Genomic DNA, 18475 nt, shown 5'->3' with positions numbered 1-18475 from the left:
TTTTCTCAGAACGTAACAAAAGATCCGCGTCATATAAATAAAAATAAAGTATGTAAGTCAGGGGTGCTCAGTGTCTCGATGCGCGGGCCACCATTTCCTCCGGGTGGCCCATGCGGGGAGCTGGGAAGGGCATGTACGGGCGAGCGTGTGCGGTCACTGGGGGCGGGGAAGAGAAAGGAGCTCCGACCCACCCACCCACCGGCCACCCGTAAGTAATAAAGTACGTAAGAAAGGGAAATAAAGAGAAGAATAAAGAATGAATAACTACAATAACAATAGACAGGTAACATACAGCTTTAGATTAAATTCATTCAGACCCATAATATTTACTTCGCCTGGCATGGGTCCTCGTGAGTACGCTACATACACAAGACTTGTAAAAGGCTTAGGAATTCACAATTATGGGCCAGTCATTTAAAATATTTAATGGGGTCCCTCTTCTTCCTCGTGTGCCCACTCGTCTGTGTATATTGGGGAGTCTGTTATTAGTGGAGAAGTGATCCACACATCATCTAAATATGTGTTGAAACACTATGGTTAAATGACCCCTGTCAGTTCACACAGTTCTGAGATGTTTTCTTCCTCAAAAAGAGCTTCAATCTCAGAAGGGGTGTCAGAAAAATTTGAAAATCGCTCACGTTCATCTGCCATTGCATTCAGCACAGCATGTTTTCAATGCTAGGGATCCAATGTGATGTCTGGACATGACCTTACAGACAAATATGGCTGTCACTGGGATGAGCATTGTGTCGAGTCAGAATAACGCAACTTTGCACTTTAATAAAATGCTTCTAGCTCACTTGTTCCGACTGGTATTATTATCAAAGTTATTAATATCATTTGTAGTTTTGAAATGTAATGTTTGGTGTCAGTGGCACTTTAAGTAATATTGTAGGAAGTTTGCTCAAAAGTATGTGTAAGTGGTTCTTAAAGTGTAGAGCTGGGATCTGGGAGATGGCGCGGGCTTCCCATCCAGTGCTCCACAGTATAGAGGAAAATCCCGCTGCTTCTCAAACCTCTCAGCAATTTTCCTGCACTCCTCTCTGGTGAGCACAATGAAGAACTCATCCACGAGCCAGTCCCATATCAGTGTTGCCACATCAGGAATAATCATGGAGACCACGAAGATTTGAACACGGCATAAGTATCTGCAACATATAAAATGTCAAATTTACCAAGTTAGGATCCACCGCCCTGGCCCCCACTAAACTTGAAAATCTAACTATAATGTAATAATGGATGCAGTATTAAAATGCTTATGTATAATATGTACTTTATTTTCATGATCATAAGATGCACTTAAAAGTCTTAAATTTTCTACAAAATGAATAAAATGGGTCGTTCAACACATTGTTCAGAGCAACAGCGTACTTTCATTAAAAGTTTGATTGTAGAGGGAAAACATTATGAAGAGTTGCAAAAAAATTATTGGCTGTTTCGTTAAAATGATCTCTAATGCCTTAAAATTTAGAGTAAACCCAGAGACACGGAAAACGGAAAACAACCTTCAAAATGGATCGCACAATAACCAGAATGACAAAGGGTCAGCCAATGAGCCAGGATGATCAAAGACAGTCTGGCGTTACCTATAAGTACTGTGACAGTGAGAAGACATCTGTGTGAAACTAATCTATTTACAAGAATCCCCCGCAAAGTCCCTATTTAAAAAATCATGTGCAAAAGAGGCTACAATTTGCCAAAGAACACATAAACTGGCCTCAAGAGAAATGGAGCAACATTTTGTGGACTGATGAGAGTAAAATAATTATTTTTCATACAGTCCAGGGGCCGCAGACAGTTCGTGAGGCGACCCCCAAACTCTGAATTAAAGCCATGGTACACAGTGAAGAAAGCATGTGAAGCATGGTGGTGCAAGTATCATGATAAGGGCTTGTTTCTCCTACTATGGTGTTGGGCCCATTTATTGCATACCAGGGATCATGGATCAGTTTGCCCATGTTAAAATACTTGAAGAGGTCATGTTGCCTGATGCTGAAGCGGACATTCCCTTGAAATAGGTGTTTCAACAAGACAATGACCCCAAAACACGAGTAAACATGCAAAGTCTTGGTTCCAAACCAACAAAGTTAATGTCATGGAGTGGCCAGCCTAATTCACAGACCTTAATCCAATTGAGAATTTGTGGGGTGACATGAATGTTGTTTCTGAAGCAAAACCAAGAATTGTAAATGAATTGTAGAATATTGTTAAGGAATCTGACTGGAATAACTGCTAAAAGGTACCACAAGTTGGCTGATCCATGCCACACAAATGTGAAGCAGTTATAAAAAACTGATCAAACAACAAAATATTATTTTAGTGATTCAAAGGAGGGGTCACGGGGGCACAGCTGTAGAGCGTTGATCTCACAGTTGTGTGGAGGAGTGCCCCTCGTGTATGGAGTTTGCAAGTTCTCTCCATGCCTGTGTGGGTTCTCTCCGGGCACTCCAGTTTCCTCCCACATCCCAAAAACATGCATTAATTGGAGACCCTAAATTGCCCTTAAGTGTGATAGTGAGTGCGGATTGGTTGTTAAGGTCTATGTGCTCTGCGATTGGCTGTCAACCAAGTCAAGACCAATGACAGGTGATATTGCCTCCAGCACTCCCATGAGGATAAGTGGCTCAGAAAATGAATTAATGATTCAAAGGATTGGTAAATCCTAGAAACATAAAGATTTGTACAAAATAGTTTAGTTTGGAAAGTCAATGGCAGACTGCTATTTTTTTTTTTTTTTTAACACACCCCTTTTAATAAATTGCCAAATTGCACAGCCTTAAGAGTGTATATATCATGAATGATGATGAATCTATTGCACCTATTGGTAACTTGTTTGAGAGGTAGCAATAAAAGAAAAAACAGAAAATGTGGATTAAGCTGTTTAGTCACATTGGACTATAATTATTTACATGTATGTTACCATAGGGTAGGGCTCGCGAAGCAGGAAAGAACAAACACAATTTTACATTTGTAAGCAGAAGAACATTACATTTACATTACATTTGTTTAAACAACTTTTAAGTGCAATTTATCATCGTTAAAATAAGGTAGATTATGGAAAAAAAATTGAGAGCAAAAGCCATGAATATGCAGGGATGTGAACTGTCATCTGCGAATGGGCAAGGGAATACTGTTTATACCTAAAAAAGTAACTTCCTCATTGCTCTGGAATTTTTCAAATACAAATAATCCACCATGCCGTCTAACTAGATATAGAGATTATTAATTTATTGTGACACACCAATTAATAATGACATGAAATTGCCACTCACCGGACAAATGGACAGGCAGTTGTAGTTTAGAAGTTTGGGACAGGTCAGCTTCATGTAGCACTGGAACCAACAGTCATTCAGAAGTAGCTCCCGAAGAAGCTGGTGAAAGTTGGTGGATTTTTGGATCGTGTTGTGGACCCAAGAACTATGGCGTTTGGCATTCCGATGATGTTTGGACTTCCACAACAAGTCAAGAGCTACAATACACGTCAAATTGTCGCCCATTGCTGCTTACGTGTGGCAGGAGGAAATGTTGTCATCTCCTCCTGAGGGAGAAGCCCCTCCTCTTCAGTCTTTGTGGCAAAAATGAAGCTAATGCACATTCAATGACTCTTGCAATCAAATTCAAGTGGGTGGCACATTTTCGCATTCGGTGTAAATGTAGCATCAGACTGTAAATTAGCCGAAGTTATACATCTTTGACACATCATATATTCGTATTTTGAAAGGCAACACAGAGCAGTGGAGAGGAATACCGTGGTGCCTTACTTTTCGAACATCTCTGTTTTCGTACAAATCGGTTTTCGAACAAAAATCGGTATTCAAACACCCCGACACTTTGTTATTGTGCTTTCGAACGCACCCCCCAAAAAAAACCAGTAACGCCGTAACGCGTGCGATGCAACCAGTTGACCCACACACTCCTCTGCAAGCAGACGTGTACGGTAGTGACTTTCTTTCTTCCAATTGAGCAATATTAACCCATGATCATGGCTCCAAAGAAGGAAAGTGGAACTGCTGATGCTGGAAAAAGGAAATTGGTGCACAAAACTGTAGACTTCAAGAAGCATTTGATAGCCGAGTACGAATCTGATGTGTGTGTATCGAAGAAGTATGGTATGGAGAAATCCACGATCAGCACCATTTTGAAACACAAGGATGCCCTTAAAGCAAGTGATGTTGTTAAAGGAGCAACTGTGTTCACCAAGCCGAAGCCACAGATCTTGGAGGAAGTCGAAAAGTTGCGTCTTATTTTCGTAAACGAGCAGCAGTTAGCGGGGGATAGTGTTGGCGAGGAAGGGAGGAGATGTCGTCTGATGAGGATGAAGGCAGGAAGGATGTCTCCAGTGCCGATATAAAAGCTATCTGCGCCAAATGGCTACCTATAATTTTGTAGATGTCCATCACCCTAACAAAGCAGAACGTTGCAGAGCACTGCAAAATTTCAATGACGCTGTTATGAGCCACTTCAGGAAGGTGCTTAAAAGACGGCAGAAACAGTCTACATTAGATTCTTTCTTTGCTAAAAAAGGGCGAGTCACCCCCACCAAAGACATTTGAAACAGTTGTTTTGCATTGCTTTTTTCTTTTGTTCCATTAACCCTACCTCTAGTTGCAAGTTAATTTTTTTGTACGTTACGTACTTTCTGTGCAAATAAAAAAACATTTGTCTGTTTCTTTTCCCCCCTCATTATTGGTTGTTTAAAGTTATTATGCACTTTTGTTAATAAAAAAAGGTTTACAAGGCTGTGGGCTGAGTTGCTACAAATACAGCAATGCACTCTCAGCCAAGCATACTCTAATGCTAAAGCTTACATTTTAAGCAAAACATAAATATATTTCTTAAATGATTTAATTATATAAAGTATTTAAACTATACATTTATTTCTACCGTGCAGTTTATTATCAGGAAAAGCTAAAAAAAATATGCTTTAAAAAACTATTTTTTAGGCTTGGAATGCATTATTTCATTTTCCATTCTTTGTCATGGGAAAACACGCTTCGGTTTTCCAACGTTTCGGTTTTCAACCGGCCTTCTGGAATGGATTGTGTTCGAGAACCGAGGCACCACTGTATATACATTTCACCAACGCAGTAGGCTTATATACAATAAAGAACATTTATTATAATAGGCTACTGTTTTGGGCTTGCTCGGTTTTGTGTATTCATGAGATTAACGATTGTTAACTAGAAGTATGCAAAAAAAAAAAGATGACATTCACGTCTGGTCTGATATTCTACTGTTATAATTCACACAGTTGTCTTAACAACAAATTTTGGCCAGAAGGATTTCTTCCATGTCTGATAATAATGTAATTGTTTGTTGGTTCTGACTGCCTTTTACCAGGTGGACAGTAACTTTGTGCTGGGGTTTTCAATAACGCACAATAAAGGATTCTACTAGAATTCTGAACTTGAGCCAAACACATTAGTGCTGCCTTTTTCATATTTACAATATGTACTGTAGCGCCGCGAGAGGTGGATGCAGCCTAACGCCATGTTCTACACATGGTCATTATGCGTTAATTGTACAGTTGAAAGATTTTATGCATCAATTGTAATGTTAGATGTTTTTTGTGTATTTCCATTCACATTATCTGTTTTACTCACCTGTTGATTTTCATTTTTGTTGTGTTGTTGTACTGTAAGAGTAGGTTGTGGTCTATGTAGTGACTCCTTGCTCATTTTTAGCATACGAGAAGTGCATACAGTAGTTAGTGTGCATGAGCTGCTGATGCCGCGATCTTACTCTAGAGTACTCTGTAGGAACCATTTGAAGGGAGAATGCAGGGAGATGTAGTCACAGTCTTGGGGGGCACTGCCCCTTCTGTATCCATGAACCACCACTGCTTTATTGAAGTGTGCATATTGTGATGATTTCTATACCTGGATGAGAGCCAAGTTCCCCATGATCATGTTCCACATGTCCTTGTTCGTGTCCATCAGACCAATATTAGCCTGAAAGACAAGGCACAACACAACAAATTAGTTATCACTTGCATGTGAATGTGTTTGTGCACGGTGTTGCCTCTTGGGCCCCATCAGAACAATAAGAGATCAGTTTTCAAGACAAAGATGCTCTGATCTCTGATCCCTCCCCAGGCAGACTCCACTTATCTCATCTCCCCTTTTTCACCAAACACACACACACCACACAAACACACGCACACACGCGCGTGAGCACGCACATACACGCGCAGACGTTCTCAAACATCAAATGGTTGTAGTCAATGATAACAGTAGTCCTCTGTGTAAAGGCCAGCCCACAGAGGCAGTCAGGATTTTGCATTGCAGGTCACCAAACTTTGAAAAGGATTACCCGTATCTTGCACTTCCATCTGTCTCTCTGACACCACTGCTTTGGCCTTCAAACTTTGTAATCCAGCAGACAACACTTACTTCCTGGTTTTTACCCTTGATGCATGGAGTAAAAATGCAAAGAAAGGAAAGTAACGCTGCGGTACAACCTAGTTGATAGTTTCTGTAGTTTGAGATCTGATTTCATTTTAAAATAGGCAGACTGCTTATTATGCAAACTGATCTCTCCAATGTTCATGCAAATGATATGAGAGGATGCAAACAATCACACTAAATCATAGGTGTTCAAAAATATCAAAACATATGAAAGAAACAGTTTTCTAAAGTACTAATGGCACCAGAGGTCCAAAAACCTTGTATCAAAATATCATATTTTTAATATCACTGTAATCAAATAGAAATCTCAAGAAACATCATATTTACAGTGGTCCCCCCAAAAACAGTGTTGTCTTGGCTTTAAACCTCCCAAGCATTTAACAAGTTATCTGTCTTTCTAGCATTCACACATTCAACAGAGCAGGAAACAAAGCAGGGATAAAACACACTTGTCAGACTATATTATTGCTCAGATGTTCAGTAATGTATTACAAAATGGAATTTGAAGATGTCCTGTTAGATTGTCATTTGTGGGTGCAGCTATTCAAAATCTTAAAGGCAAGATTACTGGCTTTTTTTTTGGAAGCGTTAGATCTTGAGTTTGGTCATGTAATTTGACCATTATCTGCCAATCTAGTGTAATAACTATGGATTGTACTTAAAAAAAAATGATCGTGTAAAAACTCATATTTGGTGGAATAAACAGCATTGCTGAATGGGACTGTGCTAAAGGTAAGTGTTTTTTCTCATTTGTACCACAAGAGTTTACAATGCATACTTTGTGTGTTGGGGGCATTTGGGACAAGGTAAAAGTAGCCTACCAGATCTATTTTGGACGATTTTTAATTTAATGAAAATACTTTTTGATGCCACGGAACATACAGATGTGTAATAGTCCAAGAGAGTTAATATTCAAGGTTAACTAATCAATTGATTTATGTGTTCAGTAACATAAGGAAAGTATTGTCTCACTATAGAGACGTCAGTATCCATTTTCTTCAATACCTACCTGTATTGTGTCATTGTACTTCCGGTTAATCCAGGTTCATCCCATAATGCAAAAACGTGGTTGCTTGTTAATTGCAGATGTTTTCAGTGTACTGTATCTGCAAAGGCTTTCTGTTTCAACTTTGAATCCATATTTTGTTAACCCAAAATCAGTTATTTCTCAAACCGCGAGGATAGCTGTTAAAAGAATGCCCTCTACTTTCCATGTGTGCAACACATGTGGATCTTTTGTGAAACAACACTCCTGTTGTCCCAGTATCACATGACATTGCACGAACATCACCAACAATAAAAAAACAATTGCAGATCAGTGTGTTGAATGTTCTCTACTTTTGCTTTAATCTGGTCCTTTGTTTCAAAATAGAAATTCTACTGTGTTGTCAGTCCACATGAATGTCTCATTTATTGCTTGCGTCGCATTGGCCGTCATCATTGGGAGAATGTTTACATCACACGAGCTTTTTGGTGACTTCCGATGGCAGGGTTATAGTGCCACTTCAAGGCTGGCATGTCATGTCATTATCCAAGCCGTTTACCCTAACAAGGGTTGCGGGAAAGCCGGAGCCTATCCTAGCTAGCTTCAGGCGAAAGGCGGACTACATCCTGAACTGGTCGCCAGTCAGTCGCAGGGCAGATATCGACACCATCACTGAGCGGGAATCGATCCCACGCTGCCCACATCAAAGACAGGTGTGTGCACCACTACAGCATCATTGACTCTTCACGTGGCATATATAAAATATTTCAGTGTCAGTGTGAGCACACATATTTCTTGAAATGTTTCAGTGTTAACAGAAATCATTTTAAAAAGAAAAGTAGAAAAAGAAAGCTATTGGCTCCTTATCAGTGTCATTAGAACTGTCGATAGATGTGAAAGACTTTTTTTTTTGTCTGTATGTGCCCAACTACATGAGCCACACTGCTATGCAATCTGACAGACAAAAAAGCAGCTGAGTATTTGACAAGTTGGAGTATATAATGATGATTCAATTTCAATTTTCAGAACATGTTCATTCATCTAGAGCATCATTTGTCACTCAGCAAATGGACAAAGAGAGACACATATTTATAACATACAGCTATTTTAGAGTTTGACCATCCTGTAAAAACTTGCATGTTTTTGGTCTGTGGGAGAAAGAGAGAGAGAACTCATGCAGGCTAATCGAGAATTTATAAACTCCAATCTGAAAAGTCCCAGCAGGTAGGTTTGAACCCAAAACTTTCCTACTGTGAGGTGATAGTACTAACCATCGCACCACCATGGCAACAGACAAGCTTAGAAAAGAGGAAAATGTTTGTTAGCTATTTTTAATAGGACTAACTTGAAAGGAAGAGAGAAACGAGGGTTTGTCATGATCCTGCCGGTCCAGCCCTGGCTGCGCTCGTGCCCACGAGGTCGCGCTGATTGGGAGGCGCACACCTGCGCCTCATGCTGGCTGATTGGTCCTGGTGTATATAGGACCATGGGGACGACTGGTCTGGCGCCAGATCGTTGCGGTTCATGCCCCGTTCCAGCCCTGCTGTATCGCTGATCGTATTCCCGTGTGCACCGACCTCTGCCTGTCCTCCGACCAACCCCATAAGCCTGACTCCTTTGATACTCCTGCCTGCTTTGATCGATCTCCTGTGTATCGACTCCTACCTGCCCGCTGACCTGCTCTCTACACCCGACGTCCTGACTACCGCTGCTGCACCTGACTGGCTGCCCGATCCCTGAACGTGGAACAATAAATGTTTTTCCCCATTTACCTCTGCGTCTCCTGTATACTCCTGCATTTGGGTCCTACCTCCGTATTGATGGGTCGTGACAGAACGATCTGGCCGAAACAGGACCCAGCAGGAAAGACGCGGCATTGCTGGGACCAACGCAAGGTAGACCAACTGCCGGAGGACCAAGCCTGTCCGATCCGGGTAGGCTCCATGACGTTCTCCGCTTCCGTGTCACACGGTCCGCCGGCAAGCTATGAATATGACCCGACCACGACCTGTCCAGCACCTCACATTCTGTTGGACTCTGATTTTTCGCCCGATCTTTAATCCCAGCCGCTTTTGCCAGTATTAGCCTATCGAGGAGTACTATAGCAGAGAGGATTTTGGACCTATCAGCAGATTTGGACAGCCAATTGAAACAGAGAGTCAAGTCATTTATTGCATTTTCCGTTATAATCGACAAGAGCACTGACATCACAAACGTGGCACAACTGGTCTTATTTATTCGTGCAATTGATGATACTGTAGAGGTCATCCGTTTGATTTTTTTTAATTTAAGGCCTTTTTAGGGGCTTGAGCGGTTTTCGCGGATTTTTAGGAGCCCCTTAATGCACCTTCGAAAATTTAGGGGTTTTTAGGGACTTTTAGGGCTGCGTGCGAACCCTGTATTAACAACACTGCCGGCAACAGCACACTCAGCCACGTGCGATGACAATGCCGTAAAGCAGCCCAACGCGCGCGACATGATAAGCCACCTCGGCGATGCGACGAGCCACCCCGACCGACAAGGCGATGGCTCATCTCTGCCGCAGAAGTAGATCGGATGGGGGAGGCGGTTTGGCCGTGATCTGCATATCTTCTAAATATGGCTCAAAACAATAGGATAATATTGCCCTGGTAACTTCACTTGGTTGTAAGATGTTCTCTTCTTCGAAAAGACCTTCCGTGTCCGAAGGGGCGTGTTAGTCTCCCACAGTAGGGGCCAAGGCGTGTTTTCAATGGCGAATGTCCGGGGTGATGGACAGGAGATGCAGCCAATATGGCGACCACTTGGATGTCGAATGACACTTCCGCAACTTTGCGAATGGATGACGCGCTCTCCGCTCATATTTATTTTTTTGTATTGACATTGAAGTGAATAATGTTGTCTTTTTCACTACAATATCTATTTTAGAATGTTTATAGTGATGTCACTTGACCTTTGATGTTAGTCACCAACTTCACTACAAAAGAGTATTGTTGAATTCTACTGTTCATGCAACTCTGTGAATTTTCAGTATGCATTGTATGTGTATGTTTTATGTATGAAATTTACACATTTACTTGACATGTGAATACTTTTTTCTTTACACATTAAATAGCACTTTCCTTAGTTTGTAAGGTGTGGTGAGGTGGCTGTGGGAAATATAGACGATTAAATTTAATTTAATTTGCACATGTAAATGGTTTAAAAATGAGTTTCTTTATAAATTTCATTTAATCTTAATGCATTACTATATTTTTCAATACCAGTTACTTGTTAAAGTTTTGTGCCTTTGTACAATCAGTGGGATCAGTTGCAATGCATATATGTGAATGATAAAAGTAAATTGCACATTTGTCTTGGGAAATCTGATGTGTTTCATAAAATGTTTTGTAAAAGGAATGTTCATTAAACATCAACATTTTACTAATGTTCTTGTGCTTCTTTACGCCAAAACAAAGTAAAGACATGATATTGCATTAATTTTAATGGTCTGGCCCACTTGACATCTCCCGAGGCCACATGTGGCCCACAATGTAAAATGAGTTTGACACCCCTGGTCTAACGACTTTTTTTCTTTTTTTTTTTTCAGTCACGCGATCGACCAAAACTGCCTCTCCCATATCGATTGGTCGATTGCAATAGACCCATTGGGAACCACTGCAATATACCGTATACTGTATTGTTTCATTGGAACAACTGGAGATCAATGCAATATTAGTCTCTATATCAGATCTGGTGAAGATCAGCAAAAAGGAAAGAAAATGAAACATCATATAAATTCAAAACTCTGACAGGTGAGATACACTACAGGCTACATTGTGTTTTAACATGATACGTGGATCGAGGAAATCTTAATCTCCTAATTAGTGGCGACATGGAAAGAAATGTGCTCCAGCAAGCGTCAATCAATCAAGAGATCACAGTAATCTTTCAAGACATGCTTTGGCCCAGTTTGTGAGGAGTGACGGTAGATAATTTTGTGCTTACACCTTTGGGCAATGACGAAGAGGTTTCAAGCAAAACCAAGAGAAAAGTAATATTCACAAATTTCATGCACCTGCTATCATGTAGTTTTCATTTTCTGTCTAGTTTTTGTTTTGCATAAGGAAACAAATGGTGATATGAGATTCAAATCTGACCGTAGAGAACAGCTGTAAATAGGGATTACATTATATTTATCCAACTTGCAAAGATTTACAGTTTTTTCCTGACCAACTGTTTGAAATAGCTTAACCATAGCTGCTAGAAACATTGGCTTACTCCCCAACAAAACTACATGGAAAAATGCCAACATGTTAACACTGTTATCTTTACAATTTCATAGGAGACTTGAAATCGCATTTTGTTGGAATTGATTCCTTGTGAAGTGGGAGTCATTTGAGCCAGGTCAGTTGGGCCTAGTGCTAATCAGCGTTGTCACTTGTTTCCCACACACGAGTGGAAAGAATGTGAGGATTGGTCTGCTTAGCTGCATTTCTTGCCTAATTCTCTTCTAAGTATGTGGACTGTGGAGTCCAAAACTGGAAGGTCAGCATGTAATTGCATTTCAATCAATTTCTGTCCTGTGAGCTCAAAGACTTGTCTTAGTCACGAAATTACTGTTTCCACAAACTATAGTTTGATTTTTTTTTTTCACCCCTCTGTTCTGATTCAATAGGAGATGTATGAAAGTGTCAATAAAACTCATGGTATGGGCTAAATAATGGTGCTGTTTTTTCTATACGGTAAAACATCGAACCTTTTTCTATAGTGCTGATCTTCACTAGGGCCGTGGCCGTGCTGGAGTCTATCCCAGCTATCATTCGGCAAGAGCCGGGATACACCCTGATCTGGTCAGCAGCCAATCGCAGAGCACACAGAAACAATCATTCACACTCACATTCACACCTATGGGGACTTTAGAGTGTTAAACCAAATTACCATGCATGTTTTTGGGATGTGGGAGGAAACATTGAGTACCTGGAGAGAACCCATCCATACACGGGGACAACATGCAAAGTCCACACAAGTCAGGCCACATTTGAACCCGGATCCAAAGAAGTGTGAGGCGGAGGTGCTCCCTAGTTAACCACCGTATTGCCCCAATCGAGTGATATTTGAGTATAGTCAGCCAATTACATCCTTTTTAAGAACATGTTGCAGTTCCATGATCGACTTTGTGGTAGTGTCATCGGACTTGTGACTGCATGTCTTGGATACACGGGTGAATAGACGCGCAAGCTGTTAAATGATCACCACCTGGTGGTGAGTTGGCTCCGATGATGGAGAAGATGCCAGTCCAACCTTGGAGCCCCAAAGATATTGTGAGGGTCTGCAGGGAACATCAAGTCCGAGTGGACCACATTCTACGCCATCATTGCTGAGGCGGCTGAACAGAGCTGTGGTCATAAGGTGGTCGGTGCTTGTCAGTGAGAGATGGCAATAAGGTGAAGAAAGAGTACTGTTGGGCTTTTTTGGCATGAAGGACTCCTGACACAGCGGATGGGTGCTGGCTGGCCAAGCAGAATGCAGCTTTGGTGGTCACTGAGACAAAAACTCAGTTGTGGGAGGAGTTTGGGGCTATGGAGAAAGATTTCTGGACAGCTTCAAAGAAAGAGAGATGACAGCAAAGACGGGTCCTGCTGCTCTTTCCACCATATTAGTGGGTTGTTCAAATCCTGTGTGCAGTTTGCATATGTTCTCCCCGTGCTTGCATGGTTTTTCTCCAGGCACTCCGGTTTCCTCCAAAGTCCCCAAAACATACATTAATTGTACACGCTAAAGTGCCCCTAAGTGTTATTGCGGGTGCAAGAGTTGTCTGTCTCCGAGTGCCCGGTGATAAAAAAAATGGTGCTGGATTCCACCGAATGTAAACATCTTGTACTGTATCTTGGTTTGAAAACGGCGCAATAGAGCTGCCACCATTGGCCACCACCGGAGAATCTTACTGGTATCACATTGGCTCAGAGAGATGTGAATCTTTAGCCATGACGTAAATCCTGACTCTTGGTAAGTGTGGTGCAATAGAGCAACTTCCCTTATTGGCTAGCACGTAGCATCTTCCTGGCATCACATCCGTCCATTGGCTTGGAGCAATGTCAATTATTTTTTTTTTTTTGGGGGGTGTGGAGGACGTCAATCTTTACCCGTGACGCACTTCCTGTATGTTCGTCACCGAATCCATTCTCATACGCTTGTGTACACTCGACAACTTCTTCGTGGATTTATTCATCATTTTTTACCATGGGCCCCAAGATATTGATGGACAGTGCCACTTCGATGATTGTCAGGAATTGGAATTGGGCAACTCTTGACAAAAAAAATACTAAATAGCCACAGAATCCAGAAAAACCTGGGCAACTCAATAGGAAAATAAAGACAAAGAGGCAAACATTACTTACTGCTGTGGAAAGTCTAGACGCCAGTGTCATCTCCAGGTTCCCTTTGAGCCCCAGTAGTGCGGGAACAAGGATGAACACCTCTGAGACCTCCGTAAACACAGTCCAGTGCTGAAATGATCACAATGTACATACATTCTGAACATTGTTAACAGCAGAATAAACAACTCAATGCTTTTATGCTGCATAAGTGTTCATCCTTATATTGCCTGTTTGTCATCACGGCTTTGTGCTTTGACCTCCATTCACTCGTGAGGTCCTTAAATTCTGTCTTTAGACTCAATCAGTGGCAGAGCAAGGGATTTTGCATTGGTTTGAACAGAAATTTTGCAAAACACTCATGTTATCTGATAACCTCTCGTTTACAATACCGCCAAAGCGCTGTGCTGATGCGAAAGGTTCCTCCGAAGCGCCCAAGAGGAAAACAATGCAAATCAGTGAAAAAGCAAAACTTTTGGATATGATCAAAGACAGCAAAAGTTATGCTTTTGTGGCACGTCATTATGGTGTGATTTACATTGCAACCGAAGCTCTGTGCTGATGCGAAAGATTCCTCTGAAGCGCCCAAGAGGAAGAGGAAGATGTTGACTATCAGTGAAAAAGTTAAACCTTTGGTTATGATCAAAGACGCCAGAAGTTAAATTTTTTGGGTGCTCCATTATGGCGTAAATAAATCCACGGTATCGTACATTAAGAAGGATGTTGTAAATATATGTAAAACAGCTTCAATAACTTTTAACAAAGGAAGCGAAACTTGTGGTGACTCAGCGAAATAGGAAGTGTTCGAATGGAAGCTGTATTAGCTTTGTGGATAGCAAATTGCAGAAAAACGGTCTGGTGACGATAATGAAGAGGCTGAAGAAAGTGCTGGTGAACCTCGAGTGGCAAGGAGTGATTCACCTCCACGATGATGAGGCTTTTTAGGAATTAAAGGTTGGTTTTAAAAATTTCAAAAGCCTCACAGACTCAGAAGTCTGCCTCTATATATTGAGGCTTCCTCCGCTGAAAACGATGCTGCTTGTTGTTATGTGGAGAAATTATTTGCACATCACAATGACAGTATGGTACGAGCTGTCGAGTTTAGCAATTGTGTTAACAAGGTTATGTCCTTGTACAGGGGAATTTTGAGGTAGAATGAAAAACAAAAACAACTACCCATCACCATGTTTTTCGTTAAAGATAAAAACCTCACTTACACCATCAGCACCTCCAGCAGAAGATTCTCCGAGTGAGGAATGTTTATTAAGTGCTTAAATATGTAATGTTTTTGTGCAGCACAAGGTTTTAATAAATAAAGAATTAACTAGACCAGGGGTGCCCAGATTTTTTTTACCACAAGATCTACTTTTCAAGCAGCCAGCTCGCGATTTACCGGGGGGTTAGGTGGAGGGGGGTTGGGGGCTTTTTTTTTTTTTAATTAGAACGACAAAAATGAAATAGAATGACCAAGCCAAAAAGATCTACCCACTACAAAAATGCAAAACTTATTTTAAAGTATATTGAGGATTCTTTATGATTCAAAATGTATGTTTGTGTGCCTTGCGTAACCGCATGAGCCAATATTGCACAACACAACATAGTGAACCATAAATTTTTTTTGTCACTATCTGAGTTCACGTTGATGATCGCTAAACACCATGAAAATGCACACCTGGGCTGTGTCACTCACGTCAGTGGATTGATCCAACTGCAGTGAGAAAAACTCACAATCTCTGATCTCCTTCCACACCAGCCACAGCTTCACAGCGCCATGTAACTGTACTCCTTTACAGCTGCAGAGATTTTATTGAAGATAATATTTCCACCTTATTTTCAAGAGATCGGAACATCGAGTCAGCTACGCCTCTTTTATCATCTCTCAGTCTTGGAAGGACTTCTTGTTATTAACGATGATGTGACGAACCCGGAACAATGCTTCCGTGGCGGCTTTTGCTGTTGAACTATATTGTGTGAAAAGTGACTGCTGTGCGGCCAATTGGGATTTTAGTTCATTCACTTTTCTCATTCACAACTTGCTGTTCAGCGGAATGTCGGTGTCGTATTTTCCACATCTCACTACACTGCCAGATGAGCCAAACGCACTTCGAAAATGACATTGTGAAAAAAAAGTCCACCTCAGATTCCGTATGAAAGTGATATGTTTTTGTCTTCTTTACTCCAGCATTCATACTCATGTTTGATAAGATTTCTTAAGCGAGGGTTTAAAATAGGGGGGGAACTCACTGACTTGCGTGTTTTCCTGTCCTATTGTTGATTGCACATCTGCGGTGAGCTAAAGGTCAGAATACTGCAACTGATGTCTTTTTTTTTTCTCGCGGCACGCCATCCCGATCGACCAAAACCTTCTCACTATCAACAAATTGAGCACCCCTGAACTAGACACTTGTACCGTTGAAAATATTTTCCTTAAATATGCAAAGTATAAATACATACTGTACTGTTGACATATTCTAAACATTTTGGTACCCACATACACACACTAAAAGCAACTTCTCATCTCTTAGGTAAAAAACTCAGCTATGTACATCGCCTCCGCCTCCAGCAGAAGATACTCCAAGTGAGGAATGTTAATTATGTACTGCAATAAAAGGTTCAGCCTGACACTCACTAAATTATCGGCAAATAACCAGCCAGCATGGGAGCAGGAATGGATGAATGTGAATTATTTAAGAAGAAGTCAGCTATGTTGATTCTACTCTCCATGCACATGTACATGACAGATAAGAATGTTGTCAAAGCTCTGTTTGTTTTTGTGTATTTTTTAGGTGTGACACTAAAACATTAGTAGTTACAGTACTTGTGACTTGCCTTTGCTGTTGTCAGGTCAAGGAGAGCTGCTTTCAGCCAAGTCCCTTGACTTGGCTCACTGCCATCTGTCAAAGCAGCAGCCTTGAGAGCACCTTTGAGCACTCCTCTCCTCTTTCACAGCCACATGCTTTTAGAGCTTACTCTAGCACACTCTACTTCTGTCTCACAAGCTAGCTCTTTGCCTCCCCTATGGTGATATATGTTGTTGTCTCCACTGAAAACTGGCTTTTAGCCAAAGAAGCCCTCTCTTCATGGCCTCCTCTCTTCTAGGAACTTGACAGGATAACCCCTGTACCACTATGTGCAGACCTATAGGAGTTCTGGTATGTGATCTCTTTCGGTGTCAAATAGCCTTGTTAAGTAACATGGCTGTATTTCATTTGTGATCACTTACTTGCTGCACCCACTGAGCGGATGAACCTCAAGGCATGCAATGTTGACGCAAACTGGCAGCCTCATAGAGACTTCAGCAAGTAGTGTCACTTTCCATTTGCAACAGTTTTGGATAATATAGTTCGAGTGCAACCCCACTGAGGAGTTATGTTCATTGCACTGTGCTTCCACAAATGCAGAAAAAAAAAACATGGTCACATGCTCTTTGCAAGATGAAATGTCAATCTTACTAGCTTGATTACAGAGGTTGGGTTTCCTGTTGGTTTATTAATAATATTGACATATGAATAACATTACTTTGGTTGCTGTTTGAGATGGTGAACATTGATAAATATTGAAAGGGGGGTGTTTAAAATATGATCGCATTCATATACAATAGTGACATAAATACAGCCCCTTTTCCACGACAGTGACTGTACCTATTGGTTTGTAACAGTTATACAGTGAAGAAAATTAGTATTTGAGCACCCTGTTATATTGCAAGTGGAGGGGTCTGAAATTTTCATCATCGGTGCATATCCATGTGAGAGAGATAATCGAAAAAGAAAAATCCACAAATCACAATGTGTGATTTTTTAACGATTTATTTGTGTAATACAGCTGCAAATAAGTATTTCAACACCTGAGAAAACCAATGTAAATATTTGGTACAGTAGCCTTTGTTTGCAATTACAGAAGTCAAATGTTTCCTGTAGTCGCCACTGACGCCACTCCTTGGTTTTCCTGGCTCTGTGCTTCGGTCATTTTCATGTTGAAAGACCCAGCCACGACCCATCTTCAATGCTCTGACTGAGTGTTCCGCAAAATCTCACAACACATGGCTGCGGTCATCCTCTCCTTAATACAGTGCAGTCGTCCTGTCCCATCTGCAAAAAAAAACACCCCAAAGCATGATGCTACCGCCCCCATCATTCGTCTTCATCCAAACACGGTTAAAGGAATTATGACCAAAAAGTTCCATTTTGGTCTCATCTGACCACAAAACCTTCTCCCTTAACTCCTCTGTATCATCCAAATGGTCATTGGCAAACTTAAGACTGGGCTTGGCATGTGCTGGTTTAAGCAGGAGAACGTTCCGTGCCATGCATGATTTCAAACCATGACGTCTTAGTGTATTAACAACAGTCAGCTTGGAAACGGTGGTCCCACCTTTTTCCAGGGCATTGACCAAGTCCTGTCATGTAGTCCTGGGCTGATTCCTCACTTTTCTAAGGATTGTTGAGACCCCACGAGGTGATATCTTGCATGGGGCTCCACTCTGATTGAGATTGACTGTCATGTTCAGCTTCCATTTTCTAATGATTGCTCCAACAGTGGGCCTTTTTTCACCAAGCTGCTTGGCAATTTCTCCGTAGCCCTTTCCAGTTGTGTGGAATTGTACAATTTGTCTTGGGTGTCTTTGGACAGCTCTTTGGTCTTGGCCATCTTACAAGTTTGAGTCTTAGTGATTTTATGGGCTGCACAGGTGTCTTTATGCAGTTAACGACCTCAAACAGTTGCATCTGATTCAGGATAATACATGGAGT

The 18475-nt window shown here is 41.3% G+C and overlaps 1 protein-coding gene across 5 annotated transcripts in view; it reads right to left on the bottom strand.

Annotated features, from left to right (window-relative positions):
• slc41a1 (solute carrier family 41 member 1) overlaps positions 1-18475 on the bottom strand; it is a 65647-nt gene that overhangs the window by 29849 nt on the left and 17323 nt on the right. For all 5 annotated transcript variants that reach the window (XM_061833545.1, XM_061833544.1, XM_061833548.1 and 2 more), the window contains 2 exons: positions 13752-13859; positions 5880-5951 (listed from right to left, as the gene is read on the bottom strand). In XM_061833545.1, coding sequence (XP_061689529.1) covers positions 5880-5951; positions 13752-13859 — 180 coding nt within the window. The remainder of the gene's footprint in view (positions 1-5879; positions 5952-13751; positions 13860-18475) is intronic.

Source organism: Syngnathoides biaculeatus, chromosome 10 (genome assembly GCF_019802595.1).
Source record: "Syngnathoides biaculeatus isolate LvHL_M chromosome 10, ASM1980259v1, whole genome shotgun sequence".
Lineage (NCBI taxonomy): Eukaryota > Metazoa > Chordata > Actinopteri > Syngnathiformes > Syngnathidae > Syngnathoides > Syngnathoides biaculeatus.
This window is presented reverse-complemented; position numbering and strand designations above follow the sequence as displayed.